The sequence below is a fragment of the Stegodyphus dumicola genome, chromosome X1, assembly GCF_044657685.1.
Source record: "Stegodyphus dumicola isolate Sdum_Otavi_A_Nest chromosome X1, ASM4465768v1".
Classification (NCBI taxonomy): Eukaryota; Metazoa; Arthropoda; class Arachnida; order Araneae; family Eresidae; genus Stegodyphus; species Stegodyphus dumicola.
In genome coordinates, this window is record NC_140780.1 from 167,687,187 (window position 1) to 167,707,442 (window position 20,256).

At 31.3% G+C, this 20,256-nt stretch overlaps 1 protein-coding gene and 1 long non-coding RNA gene across 4 annotated transcripts in view; one reads left to right on the forward strand and one right to left on the reverse strand.

Annotated features, from left to right (window-relative positions):
- Nucleotides 1-6,746, reverse strand: part of ple (tyrosine hydroxylase ple) — a 133,646-nt gene extending 126,900 nt beyond the window's left edge. For both annotated transcript variants that reach the window (XM_085807137.1, XM_085807136.1), the window contains exon 1: nucleotides 6,622-6,746. In XM_085807137.1, the coding sequence (XP_085663263.1) occupies nucleotides 6,622-6,684 (63 nt within the window). In that variant the 5' untranslated portion in view covers nucleotides 6,685-6,746. The remainder of the gene's footprint in view (nucleotides 1-6,621) is intronic.
- LOC146993355 (uncharacterized) overlaps nucleotides 1-20,256 on the forward strand; it is a 76,559-nt gene that overhangs the window by 48,300 nt on the left and 8,003 nt on the right. The window lies entirely within an intron of this gene.

Genomic DNA, 20,256 nt, shown 5'->3' on the forward strand with positions numbered 1-20,256 from the left:
TTCTATTACTACTTCAGGTTGCTACGTACTTCAGGTTCTGAGTCATATTGATTGCAGATTACAGATCTTCACTCTACAATCTAGAGTGAAGATCTGTAATCTGCAATCAATATGACTTATTTCATTTTCTTGCTTTTTCGGTCTTCAAGATTAAGTACCCAAATCAGTTTAATCTTTAGGCGCAAATCCGATTCATTTTCTAAACTACTATATGATAAAGGTAAACTCACTTATTTTCATATGCCGTTAAATTTACCTGCTACACCATATTAAAGATTATTATATTAAAGAAAAATTATTCTTGAAAATCAAATAATACTACTACTTGTTGCGATAAAAAATACCGCTATTTCCACTTAAATAATTAGTTGAAATGTTTGGCGGAACGCATTAGCTGAAGTTTGTTTGCTTTCTGAGTTACTGCAAATTCAAGTTAAAATACCTTTTTTAATTTTCTTAAAGCAATAAATCTAAGTATAACACACATTAACTATTATTTTAACTTAAGAAAGATTATTGTTGCTTAAATATTTTTCTATACACCATTTCCATTTGAAATTATTTTGCAATGCAGAATGTGCAATGCGAGTTAAATCGATCTTTGTAGTACAATTAACTGATAAAATTATATATTATTATTATTAAATCTATATGTATGAATATATACATGAAAAAAAAGGCAGAGGGATTTATCGGGATACAATCAGGGAACGGTGATTCAAACATGTTTGATAATTTCTAGTAGAAACTTTTCTGCGTTCTCGTTTTAAACTGCATGCTAGCTGCAGAACATTAAAATAATATTTAGCCAAGAGATGATACGCTATTTCTGTTTGTTCGAGTGCTAAGTACATGGCGCATTTTATGCACTGATCGGGAAGTTCAGCTGTCTCTTATTAATCAAACCTTCAGCGCACAGATGGACAGAACTTCGAGAGTTCTGCTTGATCTCTGGATGCTTGATCTGTGGATGCTTGATCTCTGGATGATCTCTGGCAACCCGTTCTCACAGTTGCCGACTCGGCTCTTCCCCACTGACGTGGTATTACCATGGTGGTATCTCCATAGTTATTATATTAAAAAATGTTAATAATATAATTAGCTGTACGCGATTTCCTCCCGTACTCCTGCCCCCATTCTTAGCTTAACAGCTGAGTCCAACGCACGAGTGTTGTAAAAAGATTTGTAGCGTCTTACCTAGCAATTTTTTTTTCATGATTCGGCAGACTAGAGGATATTTTTTGAAAAGTTATGTTTTAAGAAATGCGATAAACAATTAAGCAAGAGGACGTAAACTGTCCGAAGAAGATATTTAAATTTTTCATGTGACAAAGAGTGGTGAGAAAAGAAATGAGACTTTCTAATTTTAACAGTGGAACCATTAGGGTAACACTGCCGGCGAAGAAATCCTGTTTTTCAACTCAATATTCAGAGCTAAAAGCTGCAAACGTTAAATTTCCGGAAAACCTTTCATCTTACATACAGATTCTCCCTTCTTTTTCGAAACAAATATTAGTTACTATTATTAAAGAAAGAAAAACTTTCACCTTATGAATAAAATAATTTAATTTAAAATGTGGAACTAAATCATAAAAAATTAACTGTTGCAATTAACTCACAAATTAGTATTCTGAAAAATTTAAGTGCAGTGATATATAGCATTTAATTCTCTGCTTTAAACAATTAAAGATTTTTTTATTTCTTTTAATTTCAGTAGTATAGTTATTCAGATTTCAAGCAGCAAAATTATCTTCTTCAAATGTCTTTGTTAAATGTTTTTTAATTCATTTTATTTTTGTACCACGAGTTTTTCACTTTGCTTTGTTTTCTCTGCGACTTTTTCGTCCGCGATGTTTACTGCGGACACGTAAAATATTCGTGAAATATGTTTTGAGGCTGAAAAATTAGTACCTTTTAATTCTTTTGCTCTTATTTCAGATGCATTCTGAAAATTTTATTTTTTAATAATTTATTTAAATAATTTTGAGAACATATACAAGGTCTTTAATTTCATTTTTACTTTTCTCTCTCGAAGAAAACTACTAAATATTATGTAAAAAATATTGTTTCTTTGGGGAAGTCAATATCATGTGATTTATATTTATAAGTACAATATATTTATTTGAAGGCTTAAATGCAGGAAAATATCTTAAGATCAGAACTATATATTGGTGTAAGTAGCTACTGCAAAAGTTACATTAAAAAAATAAGGTACATATTTAATAAATTAGTTCTGTTTAAAAGAGAATAATTTTTATATTTATCAGTCAAGTATAATAAAATTTTTGATAATATTGAAGAAACGCTATTAATAGTAAAAATAAGTAATAGAAATGTTCTTGATCTATAATAGGAAGCACAAGATTTGTTAATATTTTAAATGATGTTTTTAGCAAATTTTAATTCGTTTAAATTTTTATCTTAATAAATTATTTTGGTATATTTAATTTATTTTTATTCAAACTGAATTTGAAAAGATTTCAGGTAACTTTTAAGAACAGAGTGCATAAATAGTGTAATTAATGTAAATAAAATCTAAGAATGCAATTATTATTATAACTAATTTCTTAAATTGTAACAAGGCCTCAAATTTCAGGATTTCTCAGAGTTACAGGATGTATTTCTATATATATCACAAAGAAGATAGGTATTGTCTTTATATGATCTCTACAGATCTCTTCAAATTCCAAGACTTATAAAACTCTTCTTATTGATATAAAAGTCTATTTTGTATTTTCTGCTTAGTACATTTCATAATGCTTATAAAGTTTTTAATAATATGGGTAAGTTATTATGAGATAAGTGTTTCAATTCATGGGGAATAAGAGATAGAGTAACTTAAACTGACTTCATGAAATATAGTTTATTCAATTTCTGATGAAATTCATATTTCCGTTACAAATCAATAACTGTTGATCATGCTTCATGAAATAATTTATTATATGGTTTTTATTAATACAGAAAATAATGGTACTGTTCTACTATCGGGACTGGGTTCAGAAAAGTATGCATGTACGTATGGATGTATGTGTTCATGTATGCACGTATATATGTACATACTTATGTGTGTCTGTTTGTGAGCACACGTATGCATACGTAAACATGTGCATACATGTATACATACACTTCTGAATCCGGTCCTGATACCAGAAGAGTATCAAAATAGTATTTATTGCTTTATTCAGAAGTCAAGCTATCGTTTTCTTCAATTTTTGTTTCTGGTAATTTGTCAGACGGAGAATTTCAGAAAAAAACTATTTTACGTTTACATTTTTTAATAAAGTACTGGTTATTAATGTTATATATGCATATGGTTTCGATTCTATTATTGCCACTTAAATTATTCACCCCCATTTAAGCAGCACAGAATAACTGCTTTGAAATTACATCTCCATGCCTATTATTGCTATTTAAATGTATTCATATTAATATCTTATTTTATGCTTACTTCAAATCGCTAATGCTTCTAAAATTTAACTGTGGTAAGTTTGAAAAGCATTCTAATACTGTAACAACAAATTTTAATTTAATTACAAAGCGGAGTTTTTATTAGCATGTTTAAAACGACGAAAAACACATAGAGTTCCATGCAATTAGCAGTCTGACTAAGCCGGTGAAACCGAGAGAGGCAGGAAAGCTCATCAGCGAAATGGCTTCGAACGGTCCAGTAATAGCCTCTCTGCTCCAGTACTTCGGCTTCCATGATCAGCTCAAACAAATGCTTCGAATGGGCATGATTTAATAATAGCAGAGTGTCTATTACTGGCTCCACCAGTGGCCGAGTGGTTAAGTCTGCTGGTTACTGGTGGTTAGACCTGACTTAAGTTTCAATCCAGGTGAACGGCTTGGCTACATGGTGGATTTTCGTGAATTTCCCCCTGTGTGACGTGAATACAGGCCAGCTTCTTTCAGAAAGTCCTCCACGAAGGCATCAGTCTTCTTGGCCCCCGTGGATTTGCCGTGTTCAGATAACTAGCCTAACCTATTTTTATTATAATATTTAATTTATTCGAATTTAATTTCTAAATTTTTGACACAGTTTTTGACTTATATTTAACTCTATTTGGTAGGATGAATAATTATATAATATAAATAATTCGGTTGTTACAGGATACAACTATTTTTTTCGGTTGTTACAGGATACAACTGCTGCTTTTAACATTTTTGTATGTGTAGTTGTTTAAAGAATTTTCTTCTCGAATTGATTTTTATTTCTTTATTTACATCACATGGAGGTTTCGACGCCTTTTCTGCAAGTATTTGGCTCTTAGCGATTTTTTGAATTTCTCAGAATTTTAGCAAAAATGCCTTTCTTATTCCAGCCTGTAGGAGTTGGCCTAATGAAAACACAAAATGTTTTGTAGTTTTTTTTTAATTTATTGAAGTCTAAAATTTAAGATAATTGTGTCATTATTAATTTAGAAATAAACCGTTCCATTTACTTCTTACACCAACCCCTGAATACGGTGTACCGAGAGATGTAAATTCTCTAGATTTTTTGTGCTGCCTTTATGAATTTTATATTTATATTTTTTGCACATTTTACATCTATGAAATTGATGATATACAGTGCTCGACACGTTTATTTTATATTTTACATTTCTTTTACAGCAGTTTATTGCATTTTATAGCAAATCCATACTCTAGGTTGTCTAGGTAGTGGGATTAAATAATTATTTCATTAATTAATATTTATATGTATCAGAAGCGAAAAGCTACGACTTGAAAGTTCTTGCAGGAAGGTTTTAAATCCCTGAATAACCGTCAACATAATTGATTCTTTTAAGCGGTGCAGAAGTGTAATATGAACGTTAATATAATTTATTTTTACTTTAGCGCGCATGTTCATCAGTATTTAATTTCATACTCAAAATCTGCTCAGCATATGAAAGATAAAAATAAAGATTTTTAGTCTCAATGAATTTTAACAGTCGTGTTGTTGACAGACACCCATTTCGTTCGCAATAAAAATGGTAAGCAGTATTTGCATGAAATTTTCAGTAACGTTTTAGTGAAATGAAAGTAATTAAAGCATTTTTGGAAATCAATTGCCTGCTCTCAGAAGTACTAGGTTCAAAGACCACCCATCGTTCAGATTCAAGGTTGTAGGCTAAGATGATATTAATATAATAGTTTATTTACTTCGCAAGTAGGGGGAAGCAGAGCCAAACAGAGAAACGGTTGGTTAAACTACATTTCAAAGAAATATTGCACTATGGTATTTAGAAAATGGCAAAGCACGTAAGGCTATTTGCCTAAGGGAAAGAATGTCATCGTGAAGAACTTTTTATGGGAAATTGAATCGATTCAAGCTCCATATTGACAACACTAGAAGGCTTGCATAATGATAGTTAAATTGAGCAACTTTTCTCCCTAAAAAAATAGCGAATTTAGATCTAACACTTGGTAGATGAATTCTATAATGTTATTAACTTAGCTCGGAGATTTATGTGCTAATGTTTGAAGAATATAAGTGAAATGGAAAGCATTAGTTAATATTCTTTAAAGTAATCCGCTGTGTTATGTTTTTTCCGGTAGTTTTCTAGTAAAGGATTTTCTTATTTCCAAACACTCTATCTTCACTCACCACTGTAGATGTGAAAATTAAAGAAAACAATATCATCTTAATAGGCGATTAATAGGCTGAAAATAAATCAGATATCATTTGAGACCGGATTTTAGATGAAAACAATTAACTTTTAAGTCGTGGTTAAAAATATTACATATATGAAGCTATTCGGTGAAACTCGTATTTTCAAAACACTTGGAAAATATTTAATCCTCAGTGCTTTTAGACATTTTTGTTTTCTAAACCTCCAGTTAGTTTATAATCGTCTTTGGTGCCTTAATGGAAAGTTTTCAATGCCCGTTTACTTAATAATCGTCTTAAGTACAATTTGAGGAGCATAGAAAATTTGAGAAATATTCCTCTTTTGTAAAAATTGTCTGATTTTAAGGCTTTGATCTTTGTTTTCTTAAAAATAAATGACATTTGTCTTTCTAAGAAATTCGAGTCTTTCTTATAAATTAAAATTATAATATCTGGATTAAATTACAAAAGCAAATTTATGTAATGTTTACCTTCCTTTTCTTGACCAAAGTAGGTACAAAATATTAAATGACTGGTTTACTCATTTTGAAAAAATAAATTAGTGGAAAACATTATTTATAAAATTGAATTCCAAAACGCCATGGAATTCTGCATTAGATTTTAATTGCTAAAAAGAATGAGTTTTAAAAGATAAGTTTCATTAAATTTAGAAGGATCGGAAACGAAATCTAATAACTCTTTCATTCACAAAACTGAAAAACATTTATCGCTTACTTCTTTTTCCTTAGGGGTGTTAATAAAAAATTAAAATCATTAAGAAATATATTCCATTTTTTCAAAAAAAGGAAGCAGAATTATGCTTTTAATCATTTTTATTTATTCCTATATTAATTAGAAAGTTGCTTAGACGTTTATATTAGATATATGTAAAACACTTTCACTGAATTAATTAATATATTTTGTCCTTTTCTGGAGTTAATTTTTGTGTTGCTGAGCGTTTAATATAAGTTTCAGCATCAAGTTCCCAGTCTGAAAAAGTTCTACACTACATTTAAAGCAAAGAATCTTACCTCAATGCTGTAACTCTTAATCGAAACAAGCCTTTTTCTGGGGGCAACAGAAGCAGCTGCCATGCTGATGAAAATCAGGAGCAAAAGTGAGAAGCGAAATCTTTTGAAAGCCGTAGATAAGTAGGAGGAGCTGCGCAAAGAAGATAGAGATGATGCGCGCAAACAAAATGACCGAAACGTCGTTCGGCTTTAGAAAATACATTATCATTTTCAAGAAATATTTTGCGTAGTAGTTTTACTTTTTATCAGACGATTTTCATATAATTAAAGAACTGTTTAACGTGGACAGTGAATCTGAAGCAATTTTCCTTCGTCCTTTCAAAATTATGTTTTTCATTTCTTTACTTTTAATAGAATTCTTCAATAAATTTCAGAAATGTGAACACTATTAGAATTTATGCGTTTATGGTTATTTATAATTACCTCTTCTCTTTTTCACAGTGTCAGTGCAGAGCGGGGCATATCACTTGAGGCAAAGAAATAAATACGCTTGTATATATAAAATGAAATTAACTGCATCTCTCTACTTTCACATTCAGCACTTTTAACTACTAAATCATACCCTAACTATTATAGTTTTGTAATCATAACTTTTATTCTGAAGATTAATACGATTAATCTCCACCCAGACGGTATAGTGGTTGGGGGGGGCTACTGTGGTACCGAAGGGCCCGGTTTCGAATCACGGAGAAGGCATGGATGTTTGTAGATGTATAGTGTCTTCGACATGGAGGCAATCTAAATATATGGCGAGCTGAAAGTCCTCTCGTGTGGTTTGATGGTAGAGGAGAGGTGTAGGAGACCCCTGGACCACTCTCAGCGTACTCTTCCTCAAAACTGGGGTGGAAGTAGAAGTCCAACCTCCTTGCGGCTCTGGCAACCAATCTTCCATGAAATACGGACTCGACAACAACAGCAGTACGATTAATCATTCATAATATTTAAATGAAAACATTAAAAAGGTGCTGATAATTAGCATATAACATAGAAATAATATAAAAGGTATTGCATTAATATTCAAGCCTTTTTCTTTAAATGTAATTTCAGTTTTCTTGCTTTTAACGAAGTAAATATATATTCCGATACTATTTTATATATCTAAAATACAAATACCAGTTTAAAATATTTTCATTGTTTTATAAGTAATGGACGCTACATAATAGTGCTGATGATCCCTATTTTATAATAGTCATTGGGGAAAAAATATGATTAACTCATTCCAAGTGTTAACAGAACCATAAGAGTAAAAGAAGTGAAATTTGTTTCGGTTTAATGTATTATAAAATCTATCATTAGCACTGATTATTTTTTAATTAAATAGATGCAGAAGGCCTTTCTAGGATTAATCTGAAAATCTGCTTGCATATTCTTATTTAATTTTCATATAATGTAGATTATTTTGTGATTAACATCAAACACATTATTTGGGCAAATATTAAAAAACATTCTTCATAAATGAAGAAATTTATCAATATTTATAGTCAATGGGTTACTATTTGCATATATTTAAAAATTTATTAAGGAAAAAATTAACTACATTAAATGTATGTTCGGTCTTAAAAAATTAGTTTAAGCTTATGTTTTATGCGTATAGTTAGTTCAGTATGCCGGAGCTATATCACTAGTTTAGGTATGCATACAATATAATTTCATGAGCTAAAAATCTCAATTCATATAGTCTACTATACATTTCTTCAAAGCTTTTGATTTTCAAGGAAGTACTTATGAAACTGAAGGCTAAATAAGACATTCTCAAGACTAAAGATTGGCAAGCGAACTCAACTACGTCACCAGTCTCTTCTTCCGGTTTGTTAAGCCCGGTTGCCATTCAGGGCTAAAGAAAAGCTGGGTTGAGCGGGGTAGGGAGTAAGCTTCCTTGGATCGCCTCATGAGGAGTTGGCGCAGATGACAGTGTGAGGGCTTTAAAAAGGCCCAGGTCTTTAAGCGTCCCTCTCTGGTGTACTACTACTATCACTGTAGGTACAGATGGTTCCTATTATTATGATTGGAGATTTCAATATAGGTGTCAAACGAAATGAAAAGGCATTTTCTTTTATGAAACATCATTTTAATCTCAATTATGATGCTAAACAACTATTTAAGTATACTTGGCAGTTCATTTATATATTTACTAGAAATATAACTGCAGACACCTTAAATTATGTATCTTTTAACTTCTCATATCATCAAACAATTTTACATAAGATCATTTTGAATGAATAAATGTAATAAATAAAAAATAAAATAAAAGTGTTTGTAAAATCTTTTGTGCGTTTTATTTGTTCTATAACATCCTCACGCTTCCGTTAGTAATTCTATTCATTAAATACCAGCGGCTCTTTAATTTCTAAATTCCGTGCTGATTTGGCATCCCTCCTAATTGTTCACCCTTATCCCGGTTCTGACTGAATGCTAGTACAGGCGGCCCTCGACTTTCCCCCATTCTACCTTCGCAGGATTCGCTATTTTGCACTTTTTTACAAATTCTATTTTTTTAAATATTTTTATCGATACTGCAAAAACTTTTCGCTTCCATTCCATCATTCACGCTCTTTATTTTTATTTTGGAAAATAATGCCTAATCGTACATTCATACCGAAGGAAGAATGTGTTGCCACTGAATATAAACATTCTGAAAACCGATTGACATGGCATCTTGCGGGAACCTTAGCTAGTCATTTAAATTGAAGTATGCTAGTTGATTAAGCAGAAAATGCGACAGTATTGATAGGAAATAATAAAGAACTGCTTCCAGTCATTTGGAAATCAAATAAAAGAGCCTTAATATTTTAAGATTGGTTCACTTTACTTTTCATTTCGTGCCGAAAGTTAAGCAATATTGTGAAGATAAAAATTTATAATTTAAAGCATTATTAATTTTAGACAATGCTCCAGGACATCCAAAATCTGCGCAATTTATACGCAGAAATCAGTGCTGTGTTTTTTGTTCCCAGTACTACCTGCTTCATATACCTCATAAATTAAACAGTGACATAAACGGTATTATATGAGTACAATAATGAATCAGGCTATCAAGACGACTGGCAGGGAAGGAGGACCTGTATTAAAAGATTTTTGGAAAAACTATAATACGCTGATTTCAATAAACAGTCTTGAAATCTCTTGAGCTGAAATAAAATGTCAACAAAGAAAGATTCCTTGCAACAATTACGTCCATAAATGATGAGTAATTTTATAAATGCTGCAGAAAATTCTACCACTATCACAGATGAAATAGTTAGCCCAATGAATGAACTACGCTTGGACGTTAACAGCAAAAATATTAATGAATTGATTGAATTCACTCAGTACGTTGGTTAAATGAATACTAATTAAGCAACAAAACTTAAATAAAATACTTTGTAAATGTGAGGAAGAAGCTGATGAAATTCTCAAGACTTTGAAGATAAAAAAGTATGAATGAAACCTTCATACATCTTGACAGATTTTTTTACTATCACGGAAGAATAATCCTAATGAAAAACGTGTATCTCAAGTACTTAATGGCAATTGTTAAAAACACAACATGTTATAAAACTATTTATCAAGAAAAGAGAAAAGAAGAATGGTCTTCAACTAACTTTAAAATTTATAAAGAAAACATTTGAAAATGCTTAAACACGCCTACTTAACTTAATTATGTATATTGATAAATAAATAGTATTATTAATAAATAAATACTTTAAAGTATAATTTTTAAAGTTTTTTTAGAACCCTCTATTTTCGAACATTCAACATTCGCATTCATTTTCAGGAACATATTACTTATGGAAGTCGAGGGCCACCTGTATTCCATATAAAGGAAATTTTTGCGGTTTAAAATTTCAACCCGTAAAAGATCTTATAAACGGGTAATTCAAAATTCAATTTATTAGTTAATCATTTCATATTAGCGCAAATTAATTAAACAAAGAAAAATTAACGAAATGCAAAGGCACAGATAAAAATCACTAACTGACATGTAATAATCTTATGAGTTTATCAAAACTATGCTTAGTAATGCTCTTACTTTACTTTATGGAGGAAATAATGTTCTTGTTTCCGATTATAGTATGCTGTACTTTTTCCCCCTTAGAAAATGCGGAAGTTTGGCAATACATTCCTAGACAACGGAAATTTGAATTCCGGAAAAGAAAGTCTTGATGGAAATGGGGTCGTTTAAAGCCAAGGCCGGTTAAAACGAGACCGGATAAGACAGAGTCTGCTATAATAAAATATCTTGAGCACTATGCCTTGAGGTAAAATAAATAAATGCATTTTCTTTGATCGTAAAAGTTAAGAAATAAACGACAAATAAACTTGAATTATTTTCAAACTTTGGCAAAACATATAAGGCGGGTGTTTTTTTTAGGGAAATTTTAAACAACGAAAATTATCTTATACTCGGGAACAATATGGTAGGAAATGTAATTCATAATTTAGATGTTACGGCCAACTTAAATGGGAGATTTTGCCATTTACAGTTCAAATTTACATGTCGTTCTCACCATTTTAATCTAAAACCTCTAGGTAAAGAACGATACCAAATATGTGGCTTGCTGATGATGTAGCCTCACCAGTAGTCGAGTGATTAAAACAGCTGAATGCTGTTATTCCGACCAGAGTTCGAGCCCAGGAGAACAGGATGTTTAGTTGTTTTCTCCATATGCAACGCGAATACCAGCAGGTTTCTCTTTTGAAAAAAGTCGTTTACGAAAGCATGCGTACCCTTAGGAAGATAGCACTCGTGTACTTTGCCATATTCAAATAACTTAACCTAATCTAATCTTGATGATGTTTATTAAAAATATAGTATTATGTTTTCAGTAAAGATACAAAGCCTTCAGATAGACGGATGTAGTAATTAATTCCTCAAAATCCAATAATTTTAGTGCGATAATATGCCCTTTTGGGAAGAAATTTCATAACAACTCAGTAAGTGACTAGAAAAATCATAGTTTTGTCTTCCAACAGCTGGCTGCAAAGATGCCAAATTTCATGATCCAATATTTTAAGTTTTACAGTTCAATATGTTTCAGAAAAATTCTTATGTTTTCTACATTTGTCATCTGCTTATAGTTGAAGAAAACATATATGAATATATAAACAAACATGCTTATACGAGGACTTAAGTCACTATTTTTCTTATTGCATAAAGAATAACAATAGATTCCAGACACGAATATAACACAGCGGAAATTTTTTCCCAGCAAAAAACAACAGGGTTGCCAGCTATTGCATAGACTTAATTGCAGAGACTTGAATTATAGCTATCAAGTAATATGAACTATTTCATATATATGCCTGTTATAATTTTGATAGATTTGTGTTTACATAGGATACAAACACATTTTACTAACATTAAGAAGGATGGATATTTCCCTACTTAGTTCAATTTTTCATTTTTATTTTTTTATTCCTGCAAACTCATACTGACACATTTTCAACAATAAATAAATAAATAAATAAAATAACAGAATTATTGGTACCTCTCCTTCCTCACAAGATGTACTCAAATAACTAAAAATTTCAGTTTTTTTTTTTTTTTTTTTTTTTTTTTTTTTAAAGTTACCATATATCTTCATATCAAGAGATACTTGATCTTTTCATTGTGCTTATTTGTATAGCCTCCCAATCAGAAGTTTAAAAATCTAAATAATAATATAATTAATAATAATATAATATTATTACAATAAAATCATGCTTAAAATAAGTAAATGATTACTGTAATATTTGTTTCTTAGATATGGTTAAAAGACAGGTCTGTGAATATCCTTTTCTCTTATAACTTAGCATTGCAGATTTGCACAAAAATTATGAATACAACTTCATCAATAACTCTACAATTAAAATTATGAAATATATAGATTGGGGCCTAACGGTAAAGTCGCTGAACATTGGTAATTCGATCTAGGTTCGATTGCAAAGTCAATGGTCTGTCTGCTTGGAAGTTTTCCACTTTTTTCTTATGCGTGACATGTATACGAACAGTTTTCCTTGAAACGTCCTCCACTAAGACCCTCCTTTCCTTTGGCAAATAGTCCTCGGGTGTTTCACCATCATCAAATAAACCAAACCAAATATGGATTGAAAATGTAATTTTTTAATACATAATCAAATGGATGCTATCGCACTTATAAGAATAATGAATGAAACTTTGGAACATGATAATAATAATAATAGTTAGTAGATACTTATAAGTGGAATTTGAAATTTTTCATAATAAAACTCGATGCAACAGTTGCCCAAAGAGAATAAAAATAGCACACTCATTTGAATTGTATGGATTGAAAATGAAATCCAGCATTCTTTATGCCGGAGTGTTGTTCAGCCTGCTTAAACGTTTTACTTCATGAAAAAACCAAAACAGCTATATTTTGTCCATAGGACTAAGTTACACAGTTATATGAAAATTTTGCTGTTTATTGGTAATTTCAATAATTAATAATTATTAAATAGCTTACCTTGTATTTTCATCGACTTATAGTTACCCGTAAAATTGAATTTTACACAGTAAAAAGACTCAAAGAACTGAATAAGATTTTGACTTTATTATCTATCAGAACTGTTTACATGTTTTTCATTCTTTTTTAGCATCGAATACTAGTCATTTGGTTTTATTTTATCTGTTGCCACAAACACACGGCAAAATTAAAAAATACATTAAGAATCAAACATCTAGCGCGAAGGCAGCGCCATCTATAGAAAAGGATAAAATAAGGCATAAACATTTTTAAAACTGAACATATTTCCCACACCCGGGGTTGAACACTCAAGTTCAGGAATGACTACTTAGGAAGAGGACAGCATTTGGAAATTGGGCGTCAATAAAGTCCAGTTGACGTTTTACTTCAACAACTCGAACGACTCCGTCTTTTTCAGGAAAACCTTCTGTGATTCTTCCAAGATTCCACTTGAAAGGAGAAGAGAACCCTCTTTGAGATGGGCCAAGTCATTCACTTGAATATTGTTTGCACACAAAGTCCGCTTTTCTCGTAGTTGTAGTTGATTCAGATATTACTTCTGCCATCTTCACCAAAACTGATTACGAAGCTGTTGAATCAGATGCCATCTCGACTTTAAGCAAAGAGACTTTGTTGGAGCTTTCTCAGGAAAGGAAGTTACAGGAGCACCTATTAAAAAGTGTCCTGGAATAAGCGGTTATAAATCCTGAGGATTTGAAGAAAGAGGAGTCAGTGGCCTAGAATTTAGACGTGCTTCAATCTGTATTACTTTTCAAGCTTTCCAGGTGATAATACACCTTTGATTCTTTGGCTCTGAGCTTGTATTTTGCAATTTCTAATTAATCTTAAACACCACGAAACTAGTCTAATGCATTTCAAAAACGATGAGTATTTTGAAATAATTTCTAACATAGCAGTAACTTCAGGTTATCTGAAATGGTGATATTGACTGACAGAAACGATTTCTTTTCTTCGCATCTGATATCGTCTACACATGCTTCCTGTGGATCTCTAGGCAAAGGGAGCATATTATGCTGATACAACCATTGAGGACCATGCCACCACAAAGTGTGACTTTTCAGTTTTAATGCAGAAATACCTCTGGAGGCACAATCTGCTGGATTTTCTTGACTTTTCACGTAATTCCATGAAGTTTCTGAAGTTGAGAGTCTTGAATGTTTGATATTCTATTAACAACAAAACGTTTCCACATTTGAGGAGATGAACTAAACCAATCTAAAACTATTTTTGAGTCTGAATATAAAATAGTCTGATCAATGTGAATATTCTTCCTTAAGGATGTTGAAACAACTTTATAGAATCTAGAAAGAAGAAGTGCTGCGCATAGTTCGAGTCTTGGCAATGTTATTGTCTTTATAGAAACAACTTTTGTTTTTGAAGTAATCAATGAGACGTGGAATGTTCCATTTTCGAATATTGTTCTTAGAAAAAACACTGCAGTATAGGTAAATTCAGACGCATCGCAAAAGCCAATTAACTGAATATTTTTAATAGAACTGTTTTTCATCATGAATCGTGAAATCTTGATTTCAGCTAAATGTTCTATTTGAGATTTAAAGAGATTCCATTCTTGGGAAATATCATTAGATAATAAATCATCCCATTCAATATTTTTCTTCCATAAATGCTGCATTAAGATTTTTAACCCAGCGGAAGTCGCACCAATAAAAGTTACTAGAGTGGGCGCGTGGGGTATCACATACCCCAATATTTAAAATACATAAAAATAGTTTTATTTAGTTTTAAAGCTGTTTTTCTTGTTCTCGTGTATTATAAATAGGTGAATAATAATTGGGTTTCAAAAAATTAATTTCCAAAATAATCTTAGAGTTAAAATTAAAATAAATGAAAATAATAAAAAAATAAACATCATGCCTCTGAGTTTCATTGCATCTCTAATACAGAATGTTTTATTTCTTCACACTTTGAACGAAATACATTCATGTGTTCTTGGCACAGAATGTTTTCACATTTTAAACATTGCATTCACGTTCTTCTGTCCTTGGCGGGAGGGCAAAACATTTATCACATCTTTCGTACTTAGTTGTTTCGAATTTCATGTATTCGTTTTAATTCTTCGTCGAAACTTCTGCTTTTGTTTGCATGCAGTACGTCAGTTTCTTGGTAAAGTATTAATATCTGATCTTTGTTCAATGCGTTTTTTCATTAACTGTAATGTTAAGTCCTTCAAAAACAGACTTCTGTTTCTGGTTGGTGGATTAGCAGTTGAATGTAATATAATTCAAGTATTTATTACAGCAACATTCAGTGCAGGAAAGAAAATTACCATTGGCCACCTCCTTATTATTTTGGCAATTGAATAATTGGCTGACATTTCATCCCCCATATCCACTGCTCCTTTAGTCATATTATAAAAACATATAATTCCTGACGTGTTATTTTCTCCAATAGTATAATCGTTACATAATGTTGAAAGCATAAGAACAGTTTTTCTTTTTTTAGGAACATCAGGAATTAATGTTTTATCTTTTTCGAAACCAAAACAGTGTAGAAAATATTCCTAGTTCCATCTTTAGTTTCCGAAATGCAATCTTCATCGCTTTCAAATATTTCTAATAAATCTCACAGGCGTTGCATCTCCAATTCATAGGGAGTCATTCTTTTTACCATAATGCAGTTAAAAATTTTTAAGAATTTAATGTCAAGTCCTTTAAAATCACTTGCGAGTAGAAATATTTACTGTTACGCTCTAGAAATAAATTTCTGAACTAAATATTCGGTCAGAAAAACACTTACGCGGACAGGCGCGTGGGGTGTGTCATACCCCAGTTCCAACAAAATACCGATAAATCTTTTTCTGAAACACACAGGCAAAGAAAAAGCGGTTCTGAACGTCAAACTACAACTAGAAACTCAGCTACTGAAAGCAGCACAGAATTTCAGTTTCACAAGTTAGGAATATTCCAAATTTATGTAGGGTTGGGGTATGATACACCCCACACGCTTTCCCGCGGGTTAATTGAATCGTTGTAGGTGATAAAAACCCAAGAGGCTTATAAATTTTCGCACCAGTTGACAGAAGTTGACGTTTTGTTAAAACACCATCCATAGGTGGGTTTGTTCTAATTTTGAATACATCTTCTTTAGCATCCCAAATGATTCCTAGAATTTTATAGATTTGACTTTCTTCACTCTGCCAAAGGTCCGTTCGACGTCTTAGTTCTTGGGGTAAAATTTCAATGACTGACGGTTCATTAGATACCCATTTTTTATTGGAAAACCACCTTTCTTCATTATTTCGATAATTTGTGAGACTAACTGTTTTGCTTCCTCATTATTCTTCGCTCCTGTGAGAACATCATCTATATAGGTATCTTCCAGTATGACTGTCGAAGATTCTAGAAAACTCGTTTGTTCCTCTATGGCAAGTTGTTTTAATGTCCGAATAGCCAAATATGGAGCACAAGAAGTGCCATACGTAACTGTCAGAAGTTGGAATTCTTTAAGCGGTTCTTCAGGGTTTTCTCTCCAACAGATTCTCTGGAAATCAACGTCATTTTTATTGACTAGGATCGGTCGGAACATTTTCTCAATATCTCCAGTGAGTGCGATACAATGAGTTCTAAATTTCAATAAGATGTCAAATAATTCATTTTGAAGTTTTGGACCAGTAGGGAGAACATCATTTAAAGAAACTCCTGAATCAGACTTTGCAGAACCGTCGAATACAACCTGTAATTTGGTAGTTTCACTTTGATTTCTAGTAACTTCAAAATGAGGTAAATAGAAAAATTCTGACGATGATTTTGAAAAATCGACATTTGGAACAATCTGCATATGATTCATAGTTTGATATTCCCGCAGGAAATGTATATATTGAGTTTTTAAGAGCAAAAGTTTTGTTAATGGATTTTACTGATTTGTCTTGAATATTATAATTTCCCTTTTACGCTCTGAAGGCTACTAGCTTGTTTTTCCAAAAACGAAAGAAAGTTTTTTAAAGATGGAAATGTTTTATTCTCTAGCGTTAATTCCCGCTTGATTTTAAGTAAATCTTCTAGCTTATCTTGTAACTCAGATCTCAGAAGAATTTCGCCTAACTGATTGCATTCTAGACCAAGTATTTTAAAATTCCGAATAACTTCATTACAGGTATCTATCATTGTTCGAATGGAATGAAATGTTGATATATTTATTTTACTTTAAAGAATAAAATTACGCACGGAATAGTTATGTACAGATGGCGTGCAAACTTCAAACATATATTTAAAAAAATTATAATAGAAATCAGAGTTTAAGAAGGAATTTTACATTAAAATAATCTGAATACAACTAGAACTCCCTTATAGTTTTTCATGTACAACATAAAAATGCATGCTTCGATTTTTTTTGTAAACCAGGTAACTTTAATGGAATACTAGAATTTGATTTTCGGCTTTCAATATTAAAATTCTCACTGGTGGCTCCAATGCTTATAGGTAAGTTCAATACTTAATAATTATTAAATAGCTTACCTTGAATTTTTATCGACTTACAGTTACCTGAAAAATTGAATTTTACACAGTAAAAAAGACTAAAAGAATTGAATAAGATTTTGACTTTATCAACTATCAGAATTGTTTACATGTTTTTCATTCCTTTTTAGCATCGAATACTAGTTGTTTGGTTTTATTTTATCTGTTGCCACAAACACACGGCAAAATTTAAAAATACATTACGAATCAAACACCTGGTGCGAGGGCAGCGCCATCTATAGAAAAGGATAAAATAAGGCATAAACATATTTAAAACTGAACAGTTGAAATCATTTAGCTCAATGATTTACTTTACTACTTTTAAAATCAATAAATGTTAATTTTCATGAGTAAAGAATTGTTCTTAACATTTTTAGTAGTGTTTATCTGAAACAGAGGATTCAACTCCTGTGTTCTTAAGAACGGATACAAATACACTTATTTCAACATTTTTTTTTTTTTTCACATTATTTTTTATATAAGACATTCTTTCATTGATTTGTTATATGATAAAGTTAAACTTTTTTATCTGTTTGATTCACGTAATCTACAACATTCTTTTTCCTTGAGAATCTGAAAGTGACAAAATCATTCTCATTTGAGCACAGTTATGATCAATCATATAAAATTCCTCATTTATATGTTACATCCATTACATGTATTTGAATATATGCAATATGTATAATGAATCCAAATGTTTTAATTACGCGGAACTTTTTTTATAGAGATACTGAATCTTATTCATAGATTCAAGTATTCTCACTGAGTGGTTTACACAGAAATCCATTTTGTATAGTAAACAAAGACAACAGAAGTTATATTAGTACAGTAAATATCTATATTTTAAAATAATGAGATAAAATATCTCAAGCTGTTAAGAAAAATTAGGCCATGAATAAACTTACTTTTAAGACAGTTGAACTTGTCACATTCAGAAAAATGTGTTAAAACAAAATATCTAATATTCTGTGTTGCAAGTTTTTATCAAAAGATATAGCATTAATTATGTTACTCGAGTTCAAAACTTTACTAGCTGATTTTCGTGCAGTTTTCCCAAGCGATCAAGTACGTTTAGTAATTAAATATCCTCAGCTTTCCCTACTAATTTATTACATGAATTTAAACAAGAAACTGTTTGCTAGTTTTCGGATCATATTAGCAAATTATTGCTGAGAGTAAATTAGTGGATAATGAGTCAATTCGCATTATCTAAAATCTGCCAGAGTTATGATATTGATTCATAGAAAGGTAGGTTACGCGGGGATTAACTCTTTATTTGAATTTTTTCATCTAATAATAGCTAAATCCTTATATTATAAAAAATAACCTTTTCTGCTTCTGAAAATGTAAGATGAAATTTCAGAGCATAGTCAGAGCCCTGCAATACTCACAATTACGTGGAGATGGGTCCGCGACATGCATAAATATTAATAAATATAAACTGAATTTCCTCTGAAACAGAACTTCTGTATTTTAAAGTTTTAAATTTTGGGTACAATGAAATTTTAGTTCAGGAATAGATCGGTCTCGGTGTGATAAAATCTCGAAACAGAACTGTTACATTTCGAATTCAATTGCAGATTTGTGATAAAATTAATAACACAGAAATCATGCATTAATTTAGAAGCGCTTTTGGTGAGGATGATGGCTCGGTAAAACCATGGAAACTAGTCCTGTGGAAATTTGAAAATATGTAGAGTTCCTCACTTTGTAATTACTAAGTTACTGTTGGAAGTGAAGAAACTTAAGAACTGATAAGCGAATAATCGCTTGAGTTCGTGTGACAGGAAACAAGAAGATAGAAGGGTAAAATAACCCTTTATTATTCCAATGTTTAACAAAACTCCGTCTTGGAGTGTACAATAAAGCCGACACTTCGGCTTGAACTTAAGAGACTAAAAATAATACTAAATTAATCTTAACTAAAGAGATATAGCCGAAGCTATCAAGATTCTAACAGAGTTGGCCTTTAAACGTTAATAGACTTCGAAGCTATCAAGGGCCTAAAGTACGGCCGAGCGTAATAATAGCTTACGAGAGAGTAGCCTAAAAAGGCGGACGTGTGCACCCAGAATACCTGGTATCTCTCTCTCTAAGACCGAAGAACTTCGCGGTTAAATACCGCTCTTCCTCAATATGTATTCAGACATGATTCTAAAACTATGTTCTGGCCGGAAGTGGTAAGTTAAGAATTAATAGAAAAGAAACTTTAATTCAAAATTTAACTGTTAATAAAATTAGCATAATCTTTACAAATATAACGCTGATTTTTGTTGTTTCAGTTCTAAATTAATGCTTGTTTAACGTGCTATTGTATCTTAATTACTGAAATCATGGCTGTTTTCTTTGGCAGAGTGTTTAGGATTCTCCCAACACATCGACACTAGGTCATTGCCTTCAGACACAATGGTACGACAGCTAGATCTCCAGACACGATTTTCATTACTGCTATCAAGCTGGAAAATTCATCGGTTGCAGCTGTAGCCCTGATATCAAAATTGAAAATGTTTACTTTGTTACCTTGCTTTGATAAGAAGAATCGAACGACGAAATTATAATTTTTGCATTGTTCTTCAGGTTATCTACTGTCAACAATCACTCTAAAAGTTTTATTTCTTTAGTCTATTTACATTTTTACAAATCACTAGCCAAATCTAACTTCTTAATTGAAAGCAATTTTTCTTCCCTAGTGTATA